At 37.4% G+C, this 21,742-nt stretch overlaps 1 protein-coding gene across 2 annotated transcripts; it reads left to right on the top strand.

The window, feature by feature from the left end:
- Positions 1 to 2,063: 2,063 nt before the first annotated feature.
- LOC103236011 (alcohol dehydrogenase 1A) lies at positions 2,064 to 20,276 on the top strand. 2 transcript variants are annotated; one of them, XM_073017500.1, is made up of 10 exons: positions 2,064 to 2,349; positions 2,468 to 2,664; positions 8,673 to 8,774; positions 9,373 to 9,511; positions 11,581 to 11,668; positions 11,766 to 11,985; positions 13,804 to 14,064; positions 16,341 to 16,476; positions 17,056 to 17,194; positions 19,998 to 20,276. In XM_073017500.1, exons 2-10 carry the CDS (start codon positions 2,647 to 2,649, stop codon positions 20,020 to 20,022), a joined length of 1,128 nt encoding a protein of 375 aa, XP_072873601.1. In that variant the 5' UTR covers positions 2,064 to 2,349; positions 2,468 to 2,646; the 3' UTR covers positions 20,023 to 20,276. The 2 variants fall into 2 exon arrangements, with proteins under 2 accessions (XP_072873601.1, XP_072873602.1); XM_073017501.1 differs by having other exon boundaries at positions 2,064 to 2,664.
- The last annotated feature ends 1,466 nt before the right edge of the window (positions 20,277 to 21,742 follow it).

Raw genomic sequence — 21,742 nt, 5'->3', positions numbered from 1 at the left:
GGAAATGTAATATAGAATTGGGCTGGCTTACAGAGACACACACAGAGAAAGAAGCAGAGGAAAGTGATGCCCTGTGACCCCTAGATATTGACAGGGTTATCTTTGGACATTCCAGATGTTGCTCCAGGCCTGCCATGGCCCTCTGATACTAGAACACTGGCACTCAATCATGTGACAACTGCTCTTCCCCCCAGAGCCATTTAAACTTTTAGAAGGTGGGGCAAAGAGTAAGCACAGAGTAGCTGCCAGATGGTATTAAGAAAGATCTCCTGGCTCTATGGAGTTTGTCCCACAGTGCTTTTGGCAGTTCATGGAGCCATGTGTTCATGAAGCGATGAAAGCTCATAAGTGGATATCACATTTCCAAATCCATTAGAGCCTTGAAAACAAGGTGGTAGTGGCTATAATTCCTTGAAATGCTCTGTCTATAGGTGTGAGAGAGGATTAAGCAGAAAAATGTATAAAAGGGGGTACTAGGGGAGAAAAATGTTTTCAAGATTATTTGTCCATATGTAAATTGGATCTATACCTCTCAATTGCAACTCATCTTTCTTAGTAAATCTTAATAAAATATCTTTTTTTCAAGGCTTCCTCACTCTCAAATTAGATGTCATTCATTTAATTTAGTCAACAAATATCTGAGCATTCACCCTGTGCCACTCCTGGAGTTAAGAGCTGAGAATGCACAATGCAAAGACGAAATAGGGTCTTCCTCTTTTGATTCCACGTTTAACTTTCTCCTGGCACTGACCACTTCCTGCTTCACAGGTGGGTTCTCTATCTTCTCTACCTGAACACAGCCAATCCCACTGCTAATATGTAATCCCTTAAAGAGAAGACACTGAATCTTCTCGATTATGGGACTGCTCATAGAACAGTGTCTGTCCTGACATAAAGGAGCACAAGAATTCAACAATCTTTAGTATGACAGGGATGGAGAGAAGTGAAGCATGACTGTGAGATGGAGTTAATACACCTCCACAAGGGCGACCTTGTCGTGGGTCTCAAAGTTTGGGTAGGATGTGAATGGGCCAGAGGGACAGAAAAGAAGAGAAAGAGCATGATGAGCAATGGATTCCACTTTGGAGGACCACAGAGATACAAGCTTCTAAAGAGTGTAGGCCTTGTATTGGAGAATGGGAGAAATAGTTGGATGAGAAGGCTAAAGCCAGGTTATCTGGGGCTATCTCCTTTCCCTCATACCTTTCCAAATGAGAAGCAACTGAAATCGTAGGACCTCCTTTGCTTTTCTATTGGGTGAATGTTTCTTGGTGTGAGTCTCAGTGCCTACATAACTAAAGCTTACTGAAGTGTTCCCTTGGCAAATTTAGAGAAATATGTCCTTTGTGCTAACATGTTCATATTGACAGACTATATCTAATTATATAGTTGCCCATATAGTTTTATGATGCCTCCAAGTGTGGATAAAAGAAAAATCAAACTCCTATTCTTGGAAAGTCATGAGGATACTTGTTACACTGATCAAAGGGCAATGGAAATGATCCAGTGAGGATTTTGCTCCATTTCTCACAATTATTTAAAATCCACCTCAAATGTCTGCTCCTCTACAATGTCTCCCAAGTCCTTCATTCTGAATAGCAACTCTGTCTCTGTTCCCAAAGCACTAACTGACCCTGTGACAGGGCACTTCCCATTCTGGCTGATATGTAGACCTAGTTGCCTGTGTGTCTTTTCCCCATAAACCGTGAACTTCCTTTTATGAATAATAATTGCAGCTAACATTTTGGAGGGTACTCCTATCTGCCAAACTCCATGATGAGTGTTTTACATGGATTTTTCCTTTATTCACTAAACAGTCCTTTAAAATGATGCCATTATTCATCTTCATCTTACAGATAAGGAAACTAAGGCAAAAAAACATTCAGTGAAATAATAAATCCAAGCACACAGAACAAGTAAGGAATAGGGTTGGCCTGGTCCCAAAAGCCATGCCATCACTGTTGCCCCATACTCTCTCTTGGAACAGGCAGAGGTCATGTCTTATTCATCACTGCTACTCCACTGGACCCAACTTAGTGCCTGATACAGGGAGGGGTTCAGTCCATACTTACTAGTTTGAGTGGAGCAGAATTGCCAGGCACAGAGATCCCCTTTGCTGTGACTAATTGAAAGTCTGATTCTCTGCTTTAAAGACAGCCAGGGTGCTCTCTCTGCCCTACTTCGTTTTTCCTGTTTCCTTACTCCTCTTCCTTCCTAGCCACCCCATGTGGATTCAAAGTTGCAGCTTAGTGCAGACCAAGGGAATACAAGGCAAAACGACCAATGTGGGATTGAGAGAAGAGAAACAAGGAATTCCAGAGGCTGGGGGGAGAGTGAGGAAAAGAGAAAGTGATTACAATTTATCACTTTAACTTAATATTTAACCTAATGAAACCAAAACCTTATCTGGAATTTGGAAGTCAATATTTTGATGGCTGGTTCAGTACCCTTTTCTTTGTTTTGACAGTCTGAGAATAATCCAATGGATGTGGCTTAAAGACATCGATCACATGTGGAATCGGAATTGGATGTTACACAGGCAACAAAATAAATATCTGTGCAATATATCTGCTTTATGCACTCAAGCAGAGAAGAAATCCACAAAGACTCACCAGTCTCCTGGTCTGCAGAGAAGACAGAAACAACATGAGCACAGCAGGAAAAGTAAGCAAAAAATATATTACTGTTGGTAATATATTCTCATCAATATAGCAAATAAAGGAATACAGTATTTGATGAATAATTTAAAATTAATATCTAAATTAGAAATGATACACTGAAATAAGATATGCAATATACACCTCAATATGTAATGTATACTGAACTGCAGTGGAAATAAGCTATTCTTAAATATCTTGCACCCGGCCCTCCGCCCCTGGGGCGGCTTCCAGCGCGGGCCGTGCGCCCCGCCGCCTTCCAGGGTCGCTGCTCCGCGGGCACGTGGAAGGCAGGCGCCGCATTCAGGCTCCGGGAGCTCCCGCGGGCTTGCAGGACCCGGCAGGTACCTCTTGGCGGCGGCTCACCCTTTTCTTTCCCTCCATGAGAAAGAAGCCAGCTCTATCTGAGGGCAGCAATCCTGATGGTAATTTCCTCCAGGAACACTGGCTGGTTGAGGACATGTTCATTTTTGAGAATGTAGGCTTCACCAAGGACGTGGGAAACATCAAGTTTCTGGTCTGCGCAGACTGTGTAATTGGACCAATTGGCTGGCATTGCCTAGATGACAAGAACATTTCTGTGTGGCCTTGGAACGAGTTTCCCATGAGTAACTGCGGGTAGGGGTATCCGGCTCCACCTCCAAAGATAAACCTGCTCCCCACAAGAACTGGCCTTTAATGTGGTCTAACTGTTCTGCTGCCTTCTTCTCTGTGCTAATATAAATACTGAGTACCAGCATGTCCACTTGAACATGCAGAGGGTTAATTCTGCTTCCTAAAGCCTCACGAACATGCCTCCTGCTTAGTTCACTTTGCATCAGATTTCCTAAGCTCCTGTTTCCCCCAGTTTTGGGACACTGTGCTTACCTCCACAAATCTCATCTCTTTCCTAGCATTCTGCCCAGGCTTTGTTTTGCCCAGGGGCTCCCTCTTTTTCTAGAAGAGCAGTATTCAACCTTTTAGCTATGACGACATGTAACAAAAGATGCTTATGTACTAATAGTTGAAAGTCTGCCTTTTCAAATTCAATAAGGCATACAAATATCTGAGAGTGACTTTGTTGTATAGTTTCCCTTGTGATCTACAGTAATTTAATCTTTCTAAAAGTAAAGCATTTACTAAACTCAGTATTTAAACCACTAACCAGAAACATTACTTGGGATGCATCTCTAATACTATGTTTGAGCGCCTCTGCTCTAGGTTGAGAATGACATTTTATTGTGAAGATGAGTGCGGTCCCTCTTCCCTTGAAATCTTGTGGTTTCTTTTTATATTAACTCCCCACTGCTACAGCCTAGAAGGTGAGAAGCAGATTTTTAACCCCATCTGGCAGCCACTCAAGGAAAACCCAGCCCTGGCTGTTTACCCAGGCTGTCTTGGAATGAGTGTGCAGGGTGTAGGATATGAGGGTTAGGCCTTTGCCAGATTATACGTGAGTTTATAATTCCCTTCATCTGGACAGGTAACTTTCTTCCTTTGTTCATAGGCAAAAAGTTCTTTAATGGATAGTATCATTTACTGAACCTACTAGGCATGGTCCTCATGGAGTTTTGGTTCAACTGGAATCTCTGTGCCAACCCAGGATACAAACTTCCATCCGGATGCCTCTATTTCCATAGCTCCGGGGCTGCTCTAACAGTTTGATATCAGCAGACTTGTTTAAGCCTTCAACTTGATTTCCAAATATTCCATCATTTCTATTCTGAAATGACTCACCGTCATAGAAGGAAGTTTATTATATAACCAAGGTTTCAGGTATCCTCCTGTAACCACCTCTATCATTCAGGAGGCCTAAATTTGAAATAAGTACTAAATAGAAGCCTCACCATCTGAAGTCCCTTCTGTTGTTTTCTAGTTGCTTCCTTCTTCCTTTACCCCCAGACTTTCTAAGGGCTCCCCCGCTGCAGTGCAATCTGGCCTTGGGCACACTTTTGCAACCAACCTACTCCCCTGGAAAGGTGGCTTCCTTCTCCAATCAGCCTGAATGAGCTTCAGTAAGCAATTGAGAGAACTGTGTTTTTCCAACAAATGGTCACATGTCCATTGTTATGGCATCTAGAGAAAAAGAGAGTTATCCAATCAAGGCAGGAGCATAACCCAAGTAGATGCCTCTAGGGGCACATGGCCCCTCACATCACAAGCCAGAACCTAAGCTAAGCATTTTTTAAAATGAGTTTGAAACTAGCCTGTGCAACATAGTGAGACCCCATCTCTATTTTAAAAAATGAACAAAATTACTTGGGCATGGTGGTGTATACCTGTAGTGCCTGCTCCTTGGGATGCTAAGGTGGGAGGATCACTTGAGCCCCAGAGATAGTGACTGCAGTAAGCCAAGATCACACCACTGGCACTCCAGCCTGGGCAACAGAGTGATACCCTGTCTCAAACAACAACAACAAATACATATACATATACATATATATATATAGCGACTTGAATAGGAAACCATAGTATTTCATTGTTTTCATTTGCATTTATTTTACTTCTAGTGAAACTTTTATGTACGTATCAGTCATTTCTGTTTCCTTTTTGAAAACTGCCAAATGTTGCCCTAGTAGCCAAAAATATCAAGTTGCTATTCTGCCTTTTCAGTTTGATCTGAAAGAAATAAAGGCATTTAAGCAATGGAAAAAAAATATCTTTAACAGGAATGTATAAAACCTGTATTAAGTCTTTATTTCCTACATTAAATAAATTTGCAAAAATGATAGTTTATTCCAGCTAATCATGACTGATTTGTAAATCTAAAGTTAGAAAAGTCTTTAATCACAAGTTATCTTTATAATGACACCATAATTCAAATGTGTTATTATTTGTATTCATATTTTTATGAACACAAGAAAGTTGTCTGACAGAAGTTTGATGAGAGGAATTTGATTCAGAAGATTGAAATATCCTTCAACCTTACTATAAAATATCTTACAAAATGCTCTTTGATCTCACAGCATTAGAATCATCAAGGTTAAGCAAGACATCAGCATGCAAATTCTAATTAAAAGGGGTCCATTATGATACAATTCAGGGAATTTCCACAAAAATCCTATGGAACAGTATCTTCCCCATTTAAAAGTTAGTGTGGTTTCACAGCAAATTAACAATACAATTTGAATAATAATACAATTCGAATCACTTAGCACTAGGAATACAGATATTTGTTTTTTTCTTCTATAAATTGGGCTTATTTGTTCAATGTGTTTACAGGTGCATGTGGTCATTCAATATAATCAATTGATATTTTTTAATTGTTTAATTACATAAACCTGTGCAACTATTTCCAGTCATTTGTTGTGTTAGGAGTGTACCACACAGTAAAATATCTCACCATGATAACTCAATTTAAAGGTTCTGAGGCTTCTCTCTACATTGTGTGACAAACAGGCTCATATCAATAAGACCGGTTGGAAATCACCAATAGCCCATTGTTACTGTTCTTATTCCACCTCACTTTACTTCCATTTATTACTAATTAATATTTACATTCCTAATAGAAAATTACTAAAATAAAGAAAATTCAAATTTACCAAACTCAACTTAAAAGAAATAATGAGTTCATAGAGCAAAAGTATAAACCAACTATATTAATGAAAATAATAACTGATGAAATAGACAATCCTCCCCTGTTAGGTGCAACATCAGTAACTTAGCTTTTTGACAGCATTTCATTTGTGTTTACCCATCCTGCATTTTATTTCCCTCAAATGCTAAATGGTGACAATACTAACATCTATTTCATGAAGTAGTTTTGAGAATTAAATGAATACTGTAAAGCACTTAGAATCATATCTGGTACATGATTAAATATTAGCCACTATTAAATATTAATATTTAAATAACTATTAGCCACTATTATTATTATTATTGCTATTTAACTTTTTGCTAACTTTTTAACATCACAGAGTACTGAAAATGTGAGGCTAGATTAATTGTTATTCTCTGTACAGTCAGCTTTCAGACTTCGGAAAAATTATTCAATCACTGAGTCAATTGATCCTCAATTATTTCAGCTGTAAAATAAGCCAATAATTCAATAGTACTGTCCTGGTAGCAGCCTTGTCAGGTTTAAAAATAATGCTCATTGTTTATAGCAGCACAATTTGCAATTGCAAAAATATGGAATCAACCTAAATGCCCATCAACTAACAAGTGGATAAACAAAATGTGGTACATGTACACCACAGAATACTACTCAGCTGTAAAACAGATGAAATAATGGCCTTGGCAGCAACTTGGATGGAGCTGGAGGCCGTTATTCTAAGTGAAGTAACTCAGGAATGGAACACCAAATATCCAATGTTCTCACTTAAAAATGGTAGCTAAACTATGAGGACACAAAGGATAAGAATGATATAATGGACTTTGGGGACTGAGGGAAAAGGGCAGTAGGGGGAATGAGAGAGAAAAGACTACATATTGGATTCAGTCTACACTGCTCGGGTGAGGGGTGCACCAAAATCTCAGAAATTACCACTAAAGAACTTATCCATGTAACCAAAAACCACCTGCACGCCAAAACCTATTGAAATTAAAAATCAATCAATGAATAAATTTTAAAATAAAAATAAAAATAATGCATATAATTTACCCAGCACAGGCCACAATGTGCCTGTCACATCATAAGTACCTAATAATAAGAAACTTCCTACTATTAGTACCTTCTGTCTAAGTATTCTGATATTTATTTTGGCATTGACCATGTTGAACATCCTACAAAGTTGAAAATTTGACAAATAAATAATGAAAATGAATTGGCAGAAAAATAAATCTCAATTGAATTTTTAAATTATATTTGCAATTATGTTGATTCTTTCTAGAAAGGGCTCTGCGAACTGTACATGCTTTACCACAATGAAGATGGTTTTTACAGTATACTGCCAAGCACTAGAAACATATGCTGAACTTTTTTTTTTTTTTTTTTTTTTTTTGAGACGGAGTCTCGCTCTGTCGCCCAGGCTGGAGTGCAGTGGCCGGATCTCAGCTCACTGCAAGCTCCGCCTCCCGGGTCTTACGCCATTCACTTGCCTCAGCCTCCCGAGTAGCTGGGACTACAGGCGTCCGCCACCTCGCCCGGCTAGTTTTTTGTATTTTTTAGTAGAGACGGGGTTTCACCGGGTTAGCCAGGATGGTCTGGATCTCCTGACCTTGTGATCCGCCCGTCTCGGCCTCGCAAAGTGCTGGGATTACAGGCTTGAGCCACCGCGCCCGGCCTGAACTTTCTTTTTAAGAACATCTATGGATAAGCTCTGCTAGACAGAAATTCAAACACACTGTTTCTCCAGTTTTAAAATATACATGTGTGGGTCTGAGTCTATACACACATACGTGCGTGCACACACACACATACCACCAACTCTAATCTCTATAATATTTGGTTCAAATCTAAGCTGGAAAGAGTCTCTACACATAAATTAGATTACAAAACAGGCTGCCAAAGATAAGTTTCAAATGAGTAGGAAACAAGTAGCACACAGAAGTGGTGGAGAGAGAAAATTAAAAGAGGACAATAAGCAAATAGGGAGAGAAAGAAACATCATCGTACGCAGGAAGGTAAACCCGTATAACTGTTCTTATAGAGTCAGATCCTTTTGGCCTAAGCAGAAAATTGAGCAAGAAAGCAGTTTATTTTACGTAGCCAGACACTGACTCTGTCAGCAAAATAAAGGTGACTTCTAACTTCATGTATCAGCCAACAGTTGTGGGTAAACAAGCATTTTCAGGACAGCATTAGGAAATATCAGGAATAAACACCTTCAGAGAAAAATACAACAGCGTAAGAATGGCCTAAATAAATATATTCCGTTTTTCTCAATGTCTTATTATACTTTATCTTTCCTTATGTTATTGTTTTTCAAAAAGATACTTTTATTCTCTTTATAAACCAGAGTACTTCATTTCCATGGAGCACTTGTTAGGTACCAGACATGGGACCCAATATTACATGTACAAAGATGAAAAGACACAATTTCTGACTTCAAGAGTGAGAAAACACTGTCACCATCTCTCTGTTTGATTTTCTAGGTCATCAAATGCAAAGCAGCTGTGCTATGGGAGGTAAAGAAACCCTTTTCCATTGAGGATGTGGAGGTTGCACCTCCTAAGGCTTATGAAGTTCGCATTAAGGTGAAGTATTTTTCCATTTGTATTTCATTTTACATTTTAAAAACTCAGAGAATATTACAATGGAAACATCAAAAAATCCGCTAAGAGGCATATCTTATATGATCATCCAGAAAATAAAATTACATTTGTTGTCAAGGAAAGGTATAAATATAAATTTTAAATGTTTAAAAAGTGATCAAAGAGTACATACAGTATAATTCCAGTAAAATACAAAAGAATTTATATGTTTGTACAGAAAAAAATTCCACAGGATACCTATCAAGACTTCAAAATCAATTAACATTAGATATTTTCCATGTGCTACTTTGCTATTTCTACTTGTTTTTTAAAGCGTGCATTCTTGTATAAGACTTAAATATTTCAGAATCAATTATTTCACAGATTCTTCTAAATTGTTTAATTCAAGAAGGGAAGGTAGAGAAGGGTTTTAGACTGATTAACCTTGTGGAGAAACCGAATCTTTCATATTTAGGAATAGTAGGGAGTATAGGAAAACCCTTGAATATATTTTAGAAGCACAATATCAGGAATTTGGGTATGTTAAATTTATCTAGTTACAATTTTTTCTGAATCTGAACATCTTCTCCTTATTCTGTAGATGGTGGCTGTAGGAATCTGTCGCACAGATGACCACGTGGTTAGTGGTACCCTGGTGAACCCCCTTCCTGTGATTTTAGGCCATGAGGCAGCCGGCATCGTGGAAAGTGTTGGAGAAGGGGTGACTACAGTCAAACCAGGTACAGGATTCACATTCAGGAAACATGCTGGTTCAACATCCTAAGATTTCCCAGCCTGGATGAGGAAACAGGCAATGAGGGACGAAAGGACTTGCAGAAGGTCACCGCTCAGCCAGGACTTCAGGGGTTTCCTCTTTCCCTCTCTGCCTGCCTGACTCAAGCATGTATGTCTTCAGGCACTATGTATTCTACCCTTCAACCATTATGTACTGAGCATCTGCTAGATGCCAGGCACCAGATTGGAGCCTGGAGATATGTGAGGATCAAAAGGGACACAGTGCCTACCAGTGTGGCATTCATAATCTAATAACTTCATGTTAGTATTGCTGAACACGGTCTTCTGCCAGGGCTCAGACAACTAGAAACGGGAGGAGGGAAAAAACATAAGTATGGAAACTGTTCTGTGCTGAGTTCACAAGTGGAGGCTACACAGCTACAACTGAATAAACATGACCTTTTCTTAGGTGACCTATGCAGCCACGTCACCAATTTCCTCTTCCAACATGGTCTCTCTTCCTGAGCATGGAATCAATGAAACTGACTAGGTGAAAGGAAATGAAAGAGACATAGAAGGAGCCATCCACCATCAACAATGTCTGCCTTATTACCTTCAGCCATGCTTAAATGTGACTGGTTACAGATTACTAATTATAAAGGGAGAATAACGAGGACATTTCTATACTATCATTTTCACATAAATTTTACCTACAAAATGTTATGGGGCAACCATTTTCCTTGGTCTTGTGGAATAGGTAGCGTAGGTAATTAAAAATAAAAATTATATTTAATTCTAAAAAATCACTTTTATTTTATTTTATTTTATTTTATTTTATTTTATTTTATTTATTTTCAGACGGAGTCTCGCTCTGTCACCCAGGCTGGAGTACAGTGGCACAATCTCAGCTCACTGCAACTTCCACCTCCCGGGTTCACGCCATTCTCCTGCCTCAGCCTACCGAGTAGCTGGGACCACAGGCGTCCACCACCACGCCCAGCTAATTTTTTGTATTTTTAGTAGAGACAGGGTTTCACCATATTAGCCAGGATGGTCTCGATCTCCTGACCTCGTGATCTGCCCACCTCGGTCTCTCAAAGTGCTGGGATTACAGTCTAGAAAATCACTTTAGGCACTAGATTGGACCTGCCACTTCACCAAATATTTATTTGAACTGTAAACAGAAAAATAAAATGAACTGTCCAATTTGAGTTTCAGCTCCTACTAATTTCTTTAGTAGTAATAAATTAATAACTACTAAATAATAACTAATAACTGCTAAACTAGTACTACTAATAACTACTAAATAATACTAATAATCACTAATTAGTTAGTAATAAGTTAATAACAAAATGACACCCTTATTTTTACCTGCGCTCACTCCACTATAACAGGAAAAGTAGATAATTCACAAATTACCAGCTAAAAACATTTCAAAGTCAGTTCTTGTCCTAAAAGTGCCTAACTTACTGTGGAGAGTTGAAATTTCCAGAGAAATTTCTGGAATTGTTCTTTGTACCATTTTTGATTGTTTTCCTCAAAAAAAGAACTAAAATCATTTTAAAAGGATTCATTTCATAATAAAGATAAACCTAGTCACTTTGAAAAGAATTAGTTCAAAATTCTCATTTTTATTGAAAATCAAACTATAACAAAAAACAGGTCTTACCAACATCTAGTGGTACTATTATACCCTACTTTTAACTAAAATTTATATTTATGCTTACATTAAGATTTAAATAGTTAAGGATTAAATTAAATGTTTGTAAAGCCTCCAGGAGAAATTGATACACTACATAAAAGTAACTATTAATACACTGGAAGCAATTTTTCTAATCCATGTTGTTTCCCATATTTGCATTTCCTCTCTAGGAATCTTCAGGCACTTATAAACCCAAACTGGAAACAAGGCTGTGGCAGGCAGTGACAAATAACATAGTTGTGATTGGACTGTATTTCTTGGAGACTTTTAAAGACATATGCTTCTAATGTTTCAAAGACATGTGAGCTTTAAGTTTATGCTCTATTAATACTGGATAGAAATTGTAAAAGAATTTGTTTTATCCCTCTCCAGGTGATAAAGTCATCCCACTCATTATTCCTCAGTGTGGAAAATGCAGAATTTGTAAAAACCCGGAAAGGAACTGCTGCTTGAAAAGCGAGTAGGTTTCTGATGCTCTCCCTGCACAGACATTGAGTTTGCACATTACTTATGCTCCTGTCTCATGCCTTTGGGTGTCTGTGTATTGCACTGCCCAGTGTGAGCAATCCTCGGGGGACCCTGCAGGATGGCACCAGCAGATTCACCTGCAGGGGGAAGCCCATCCACCACTTCCTCGGTGTCAGCACCTTCTCCCAGTACACGGTGGTGGATGAGAATGCAGTAACCAAAATTGATACAGCCTCACCCATGGAGAAAGTCGGCCTTATTGGCTGTGGATTTTCAACTGGTTATGGGTCTGCAGTCAAAGTTGCCAAGGTATGAATGACAACGGGTGATAAAAACAGTTACCTGCAGACTGTCAGGAACCCAAAGGGAAGCAATTTCTCACAAGAAACAAAGATTACTTTTGTAGATTTTGAATGTTGGCTAAGAATAGAAACACAATCCAGAAAGAATTGAGAGCACATGCTAGAAATTTCACATGTTTATCAGATTAAAAAGTTATTGAGAGTTAAGAAAATGTAAAGATTTCATTTTCAATAATTACTCTTCTGTATCTGCTCTTCATGAGATCATGAAATTTTGGGCCTAGAACTCATGTAGTAATTCATTCAACAATAAGAGAGCACTTATGCATGCCTCAGGCACCAGAGTTTCTGCTAGGTTCTGAGATAGCAAAAGTAAATGAAATGAAGCGTTTGCCCTTGAGAAGCATCTAGTCTGTGGATCCTCTACTCCCAGAATTAGGAGCAACAGTAGTGTCCAAAACCTTACCTGATGCGCTTCTAAACCAAGGCTCACCCACTCTGTGGATTCTAAGACGGAAAGTAATGAAGTTTCAGTGATGCGTAATTCACTCATTATGGGATTTCACTGCTAAAACTAACTCACCTGCCATGAACACACACATTTCAGAAGTGGTAAATTTCAAGCAGAAATTCTTTAAAGGCTCCTCATCTCAGTAGGCTGAGAATCTAGTAGTATGCTTTATTTTATGAAACCGAGGTCCAGAGTAATGAAGATAATTGCTCAAAGTCTCAGTGCTGAGACTGAAATATCTTTTTAATATGAGAGCTGAGATTAAAATATCTTTTTCAATTCTCCTGCAGAATCTTAGCTCGCAATACATAATTATTAGTGTTTTAAAATCACAGTCACAAGTCTTGTATTTTTCTAAGTAAAGTAGAAAATGGTGGTGTCCCCATAGTATGAATAACACTTGGTGAATGAATGAGTGAATAGACACTCTTAAGGGAATATAAGGATGAGATTAATTGGGACAGGAAAGCATGTCACCCACAATGAAGACTGACTATGGGAGACCTGGTTTAATAAATAACCCCTAGCCAACCAAAAAAAAACAGTCAGAAGGCATCTTTTCCAAATTTCTGACTTTAGCACTTAGTCTCTTGTTCAGTTGCCTCATCCGTGTTAGCAGGTGGTCAAAGTGAGCCTACCCAAGACAGAAGATGAGGCTACTCATAACAGTTGATTGTATTTATTATTGACATATAGACAAATGATTCATTGCTGTGTTGTTTGCTAGTGTATTTTTAAAGCAGGGATATACTGGTCACAACTACTGAACATAAATGAACCAAGGCGTTAATTACTGAGGGTTTAAGTGGAATATTTTTCAGTCTCCTGGAGTAGCCTTTTCCACTTATTTTATTTTCCAAATATTGCCTTGGTGTATGTATGAGATATTGAAGCTAACTATCATGGGATTTCAGCAATCGAGAGTCCCTTCAAGATTGTAATCACTGCCATCTGGATCTCAAAGATCATCCAGTCCCCTGGTTCCCAGCCTGACCTTCCCATTGGAGTCACCTGGGAACTGAGTTCCACCTGCAGAGATTCTCATTTAATTGACAAGGGCTGTGACCTGGACAGTGGGATAGTTTGTAAAGCTCCCCAGAAGAATCTAATATGCATCAGTTTGAGAACCACTCAACTAGTTCATCCCCTTGAATTTAAAAATAAAGCAACTGAAGCCAGAAGAGGTTTTGATAAAAGGCTGGACTGAAGAATCTGAGCAGCATTTGATAAACACCTAAGCATGGCACTTTATAAAGCTTAGGCACTTTCTAACAATCATTACTGAATCCATTTTTGCATTTTCTGAAAATACAGGTAACCCCAGGCTCTACCTGTGCTGTGTTTGGCCTGGGAGGGGTCGGCCTATCTGCTGTTATGGGCTGTAAAGCAGCTGGAGCAGCCAGAATCATTGCAGTGGACATCAATAAGGACAAATTTGCAAAGGCCAAAGAGTTGGGTGCCACTGAATGCATCAACCCTCAAGACTACAAGAAACCCATCCAGGAGGTGCTAAAGGAAATGACTGATGGAGGTGTGGATTTTTCATTTGAAGTCATCGGTCGGCTTGATACAATGGTATGTACCATGACATGCCCTGAGATTTCTGTCTCTGCAACCTGGAAGATGCATTTAGGCAGTAGAATATACGTATTATGTATAAAGGATATTTTTAATTATGAATGGAAATTTCCCATCATCTGTTTGTTACCTGGCTTGTTTAATTTTTGTTATGAGAAATCTTTTATTCTATCAACTATGCAAACCTGTCTCAAGTCATATTTCCTCTAGAGGAAAAGAAAAGGGCCTGTTTTTCTTAACTGAGCAATTACAGATTTACTTTATTAATTTTTAGTTAAAAACTGTAAGTTCAAGTAAACATAAATAATACAAATTCTGTTCTCAAATTGAAATGTTTTATTTTTCTCCCACATTCTTAAAAAAAAATGACTCAATAATTTTGCATATGTTCTTAATAAATTCCAAAATTTTAACATGTTACTATTTGGCCAAAAGAAATGAGCAATTTTAGGCCAGCTGCTGTTTTATTAATAAAAATATGCCCTAAGGAAATTGACTGCTTTAAAACATCACTTTAAAACATCATTTTATCACAGAAACTGGACAGTGCCTGGCACATAGCTAGTACTCAATACTAGTTGGACTGAATACTTTGAAAAGTCAACAGTCTCTACTAAAAATACAAAAATTAGTCATGTTGGTGGTGTAGCACATACCTGCAATCCCAGCTACTCGGGAGGCTGAGGCAAGACAATCACTTGAACCCACGAGGTGGAGGTTGCAGTGAGCCAAGATGGCGCCATTGCACTCCAGCCTGGATGACATAGTGAAACTCCGTCTCAAATAAAAAGAAAAGCCAATAGACTTTACCACCCCCCAAAATTTAAAAGCTATGCAATCATAGCATTGCTTATAGATTAAATGAGACAATGCATGTGATATACTTAGCACAGTGCTGTCATATGGTAAGCTCCCAATAAATATCAGCTGTCTTTTTTTTTTTTTTTTTTTTTTTTTTTTTGAGACAAGATCTCACTCTGTCACCTAGGCTGAAGTGCAGTGGCATAATTATAACTCACTAAAGCCTCAAACCCCGGGACTCAAGCGATTCTCCTACCTCAGCCTCCAAAAGTGCTGAGAGTATAGGCACGAGCCACCACACCCAGCTTCAATTGGCATTATTGATATGAAATACTATTTCCAATCTTGCAGTGCTTACATCATCTTTGGCTTATTACATGGTATTTCTTCCAAACAGTTACAAATATCAATTGCAATGGGAAACACATCTCTAGCTATATTTCACCTACTCAGAATTCTCTAGAATCCTACTCAAAAAGTCTCCAGAAACCAACAAATTTCCATTGCTGAGGTTTTCTAGAAGGTCCAGCAGTGTGGGTAACAGGGAGTGGCACCCTAAGACCAAAGCTCTCAGCAGCCTTGACCTGGGACAGATGCCACAGAGGAATAAAATGTCAAAAGAATTCAACTTTTTCCAGGACTACAACTTTTCTCTTTATGCTCTATTTCCATATTTTCATCCATTTTCTCATGTGGAACTCGAATGTACCTTATCTGAAGATATCAAATGTCTGACACCCACATGTTCTAAGGATGTGTGGTCTTCCAAAGGTCAGAATCCAAAATCAAAGAACTAATCATTATATACCTATGGGGATTCTAAACCATTTTCTTACTACAGAACGTGTTCCAAAAGCTGACTGGAAAACATTTTCTGAACTGTCTCTTGAGGTTTCCAAATAATCAGTGTATTTTAATGTAAAACCAATAGGTATTTGGGGACATAATAAAACAATATTTAAAACATGTCCATTTGAGAAATGGACAGTAGAACAGGAATCCACTTAAGAGGGAGACCATCAAATGGACAAGAGACAAATTTCAGTGATATAATTGTTTATCTTGTTCACCGTCAAAATATCTAGTTGAAAGTACTGGGTTCAAAATACCTATGTAATAAATCAATGAAAAATGAATTAACCAACTCACAGATCACCTGAGAATTATGTGATGATGAAATTTTACGCTTTATGCATGTTTATAATGATGCCTGCCTCCTTATTCCTTTATTAGGAAGAATTAAATGCACTCCAATTTATTCATCCATTCTTTCATTAAAAAAACCACTTTCTGGGCATTTCCTAAATCCACAGCACTATCCTATGCAAAAAAGGGGAATGAAGGAGCAAAAGACATGATCTCTTTCCTCTACACAGTCACGATCCAGCTAAGCCTATTACATGATATTGTGCATTATGAGTAAGAACTATGCAACTCCACGTTAAAGATGCCAAATATTCACTTTATTCCAGATGGCTTCCCTGTTATGTTGTCATGAGGCATGTGGCACAAGCGTCATCGTAGGGGTGCCTCCTGATTCCCAGAACCTCTCAATAAACCCTATGCTGCTACTGACTGGACGCACCTGGAAGGGGGCTGTTTATGGTGGTATGTAGTTGGGCTCAAGTGCCAAATTCTCATTAACATCAATATATCTCCACTTCTACAACTGACAAGGCAAGGTTTTGAAAACAAATCAAAAATAAATTTAAATTCCTTTTCTATCTACAGTCTCCAAATCAACTAGATATGGAACTAATGCAGACAGAAGGTCCCAATATAAACTTTTCTGTTGTCACCATAACCTAGGATCTTTCATCTCCATCTGTTTTTGTACTTGTGACTGTGTAAGGCATGGACATTTTTAGTAGAAGATGGAAATCTACAACAATATTTCATATCTATGCCCAAATTTAGACAACCAATAAATTTGCTCCTCAATTTTGGGCATAAACATCTGTACTATTATTTTTATGTGAGAGACAAAATAAGAAACTTTGTTTATCTGTGATTTTTTTTTAAGTCAAGGCACTGTAAAAGCATATTGAAGTACTCCATCTCTTCTTATTCTCAGTTATAGCAGTCCGGAATGAAGCACCTTTTCTAAATTTTCATTTATTTGGAAAATCTCTTCAATTCTTCTACTGACCCTGGTCGAATCCAACAATGATACTGTCTTCTTTTCAGGCTTAAAGGGTAAAGAAGATAACCCAAAACTTGTGGCTGATTTTATGGCTAAGAAGTTTTCACTGGATGCATTAATAACCCATGTTTTACCTTTTGAAAAAATAAATGAAGGCTTTGACCTGCTTCGCTCTGGGAAAAGGTAGAGTTTAAGTTAGTTTTCTGTTTTGCTTTTTTTCTACTACAGGGGATTGTCTAGCAGAGAATGAAAAAGGTGGAAGGATGAGAAAAAATAGAGTCCCTTGGTTTTCCATTACCTGTTCAGTCTTTGCATGGAGCGCTTGTAGGATCATACTGTGAGAAGCTAAAACCAGTTGCTTTGCATTTCCTATTCTGCTGAAGTTAAATTATGTTGATTACTGCAAATCTGAATGATCTGAGCCACTTAGCCTTCCTTAAAAGAGAACACTCATATTTGCCAAAAAAAAAAAAAAAAAAAAAAAAAACCCACACAAAACAAGTCTATTTAAACTACCATAATTATAACATGGTGACTTTGAATCCTCATCCTTCTACCTTTATAAAGCTGACACTAAGTGTCTGCATATTTAAATAATTTTCAGGACGTCCTTGACATTTTCATTGCAGGAGTAGGTGGAACTACCTTGGGATTGTTTTCTAGGTAGATGATACTAGTTTTTCTCTTTTTCTTTTGTAGTTTAAGAAAACTTTTTTTTACCAATATAAGTTATCATAAAAGAGAAGAGTACTAAGCACTATTTTAAATGTTTGTCGTACATTTTCTCTGAAGCTTAGAAAAACAAGCCAATTCTATTTCCTATCTCTAACATTTAACAGTTACAACCAGCTAATAAAATGCATTTTGTCACCTGCATTTACATGAGGCACAACTGGAAACAGGCAGTTATATCTAACCTTTGTCTTCTAGTCCAGAGTCTGAGATTTTTCTGCTATCCCATACTTATTTTCATGAGATTTTCAACTTTAAATAGTATTTCTTTGGCATTCACACAATCATTATACTAGACACTTTAACTGACAACATTCTTGAGGAAGGAAGGAAACTAGCACTCACAGAGCACCAGCTGTTCTACTAAGTGTCTTACCTGCATTATCTCATGTGATTCCCAAACAATGCTCAGTGTCAGTCTCTATCTCACTATCTTAGAGAAGAGAAACTGAGACACGAAAAAGACATGACTTTACCAAAATCATCAAGTGGTAATAAGGGGAGCCAGGATTCAAAAGTATATCTTGTTATTAGCAAATCTATTCACTTTCTATTGAACCACTCCACCCCTCAAGAGTGCATGTGCATATGGAAAACAGTAGTCATCAAAGGTTAGTTATCATTGTCATTATTATTACCATTGACATCATCATTGGGATCATCATCATAAGATTGAAAAGATGATGGCAAATATAGAGATGACAAAACCAGAGGACATTGTTGAGCCACATAAGAAGTCATGAAGCATGCCTAAATTCATTTTATGAGAATGTCATATAGTAATATGCATATGTAAATATAATTAATCCTATCAATAAACAAAGATTAAAAATTGTAATATTGAATATTGGTAAGAATAAAGTGAGTTGGGCACTTTCATGTACTTTCAGTAGTAATTGATACATACTTCTGGAAAAGTAATTTGGTAATATGTATCAGAAACCCTTAAAAAAATAACTGAATCATTTGCCCCAGCAATTCCATTTCTAGAAATCTATTCTACAGAAATAATCAACTATTCAAACATACATATATGTTTACTTGTTAAAACTTTAGAAACATTCTAAAGTTCAACACAAGGAAAATAAATTCATAAATACCAGTCATCTATTAGAAATGAATGAAACCGCCAAAAAGAAATGACTTCATTGGGAAATTCTCATGATGCAATTTTAGGCTCATTTAATGAAGAATATAAATTGTATATATTGTATATGCAATGTCTCAAATTTTCATCAAAAACAGTAAAACATGCACATATTTCTAGAAAAAGTTCATAGAAATTTAGGAAAACATTGAGAATTATTATTTCTAGGTCGGGGGATTATGGATTACTTTTACTTTCTTCTTCCTGCTGTCTTGCATTCTCTGAATTATGTGCATATATTTTTCTCATCTATGCATCTGCATATACATATATATGTTAAAAATTAAAATTATTAAAGAGTCACAAAGACCATCATTTTCTAAAAATATTTACTCATGAGAAGTTGGTTTATAGAAGAAGCATTAGTTCTAGTGTAAATGTTCCATTTGTAGTCTTCACAAGAATGAAGAATCTTAGAATAAATACAAATCGACTTTATTCTCTACTTCTAAGAATCTTTAAACATCTCTATATCAAAGGTCTTTTAAATTTCCAGCATGGTCTTTGTTAAATTATCAGTTCTTTCAGGCAAGTTATCCATCATCTTATCATTTTTGTAAATTAGTATTTGGGTTTGAATCCCAACACTCCATACAAGATGTGCTACCAGAGCAAGTTACAAATCTTTCTAAGTCTCAGTTTTTATAATCTCTAAAACAGAAATAATATGGAAACCTACCTCCTAGTGTTGATGTTTAGGTTGAAGTTTAAGAAAATGCACAAAGAATGTGACAAATAGTAAGAACTTACTGCAAGTTATTATCTAGCGTTGTTTTATATTCCTTATCATACTAGGGATGTGGGCATGCAAAAATGATTTTTTGAAGATGCTAATGTAGTATTGAAGTCTAAATGACAGGCATATTCAGGATGTTGTGAGTGAGATTAAGATTGGAGAAAAAAATAAAAATAAAAAAATAAAAAAAAAGAGAAAACCAGAAAAGATGAACTTCCTTTGACTTGAACCAAATGTATGGGGATGGAAATAGCGTAGCTGGGATCACAGACGGATTTTCACTAAGACAACTCAGATGCTCTTTGGACTCTCACGTGGAAGCATGTGGGTTGTCTAAATGTTAACACAATGTCTCTTCTTTCCTATTGCAGTATCCGTACCATTCTGACGTTTTGAAACAATAGAGATGCCTTCCCTTGTAGCAGTCTTCAGCCTCCTCTACCCTACATGATCTGGAGCAACAGCTGGGAAATATCATAATTCTGCTCTTCGGAGATGTTTTCGTTAAATTACACATGGGGGCTTTCCAAAGAAATGGAAATTGATTGGAAATTATTTTTCAAGCAAAAATTTAAAATTCAAGTGAGAATTAAATAAAGTGTTGAACATCAGCTGGGGAATTGAAGCCAATAAACCGTCCTTCTTAACCATTCTACTGTGTCATCTTTGCCATTGAGGAAAAATATTTCCTGTGACTTCTTGCATTTTTGGTATCTTCATAATCTTTAGTCATTGAATCCAGTGGAGGGGAACCTTCACTTGCCCTGAACACACACCTGCTGGGCCACTGTGCTTGAAGTCTCCTACCTCTATCTCAATTTTCACTGTCTGCATTTTCCTTTTTTAAATAAAATGTACCAAATCCCTAGGGTAAAAGCTATGGTAAGGTAAAGGATAGACTCACATTTACAAGTAGTGAAGGTCCAAGAGTTCTAAATACAAGAAATTTCTTGGGAACTCATATAAAATGTCCCACATTTACTACAGTAAAGGGTAGTGTTTTTATGGCTTTTATACTATTTCTTTATGGTCGATGTACAATTGATTTTTAAAAATAAGAGCAGATTTCTTGCTTCATATGACAAAGGCTCAATTACTAATTGTAAAAAATGAACTATTTCCAGAATCATGTTCAAAACATCTGTAATTTTTGCTCATGAAAGTGCTTCATTGACTAAATTGTATTAGTCTATGGCTATACATGATTATTTAGATGATGACTGAAAATGCATATAAAGTAATTAAACGCTATATGGTGGCTTTAAGTGTAGAGATGGGGTGGCAAATGCTGTGAATGCAGAAAAAATTTGGTAACTGAGAAATGGCACAAACACCTTAAGCAATATATTTCCCTAGTAGATATATATACACACATACATATATACACGTATACAAACGTATATTTTTGCAAAATTGTTTTCAATCTATAACTTTTCTCTTAACTACCATGTCTTAAAGTCAATTCTATAATCCTAGCATTAGTTTAATATTCTGAATATGTAAAGACCTGTGGTGCTCATTTGTTAATGCTTTCCCACTCTCAGGGGAAGGATTTGCATTTTGAGCTTTATCTCTAAATGTGACATGCAAAGATTATTCCTGGTAAAGGAGGTAGCTGTCTCCAAAAATGCTATTGTTGCAATATCTACATTCTATTTCATATTATGAAAGACCTTAGACATAAAGTAAAATATTTTATCATTTACTGTGTGATCTACAGTAAGTCCCTCAGGCTCTCTGAGCTGGTTCATCCTTTGTTTTGAAAAAATTACTCAACCTACCCATTACAGCTTAACCAAGATTAAATGGGATGATGTTAATGAAAGAGCTTTGCCAACTAAGAAGGGCCATGTAATGTGAGTAACTTGACTGTTTTGTCAAAAATGCTAAAGGTTGGGGGGCGCGTTGTCCCTGTAATCCCAACACTTTGGGAGGCCAAGACAGTTGATGACTTTAGGTCAGGAGTTCGAGACCAGCCTGGTCAACATAGTGAAACCCCATCTCTCCTAAAAATGCAAAAATTAGCCAGGCATGGTGGTGGGTGGCTGTAAACCCAGCTACTCCTGAGGCTGAGGCAGGAGAATCGCTGGAGCCCAGGAGGCAGAAGTTACAGTGA

The sequence above is a fragment of the Chlorocebus sabaeus genome, chromosome 7, assembly GCF_047675955.1.
Source record: "Chlorocebus sabaeus isolate Y175 chromosome 7, mChlSab1.0.hap1, whole genome shotgun sequence".
Taxonomy (NCBI): domain Eukaryota; kingdom Metazoa; phylum Chordata; class Mammalia; order Primates; family Cercopithecidae; genus Chlorocebus; species Chlorocebus sabaeus.
Note: the sequence above shows the minus strand (reverse complement) of the source record. Positions and strands in the feature narration are given on the sequence as shown.

What these genes read in the sequence shown, in the direction of transcription:
- LOC103236011 (XM_073017500.1), top strand. An exon ending in CTTATGAAGTTCGCATTAAG is followed by an intron (nt 8,775 to 9,372) that starts GTGAAGTATTTT and finishes CTTATTCTGTAG; the next exon opens with ATGGTGGCTGTAGGAATCTG. An exon ending in GGTGACTACAGTCAAACCAG is followed by an intron (nt 9,512 to 11,580) that starts GTACAGGATTCA and finishes ATCCCTCTCCAG; the next exon opens with GTGATAAAGTCATCCCACTC.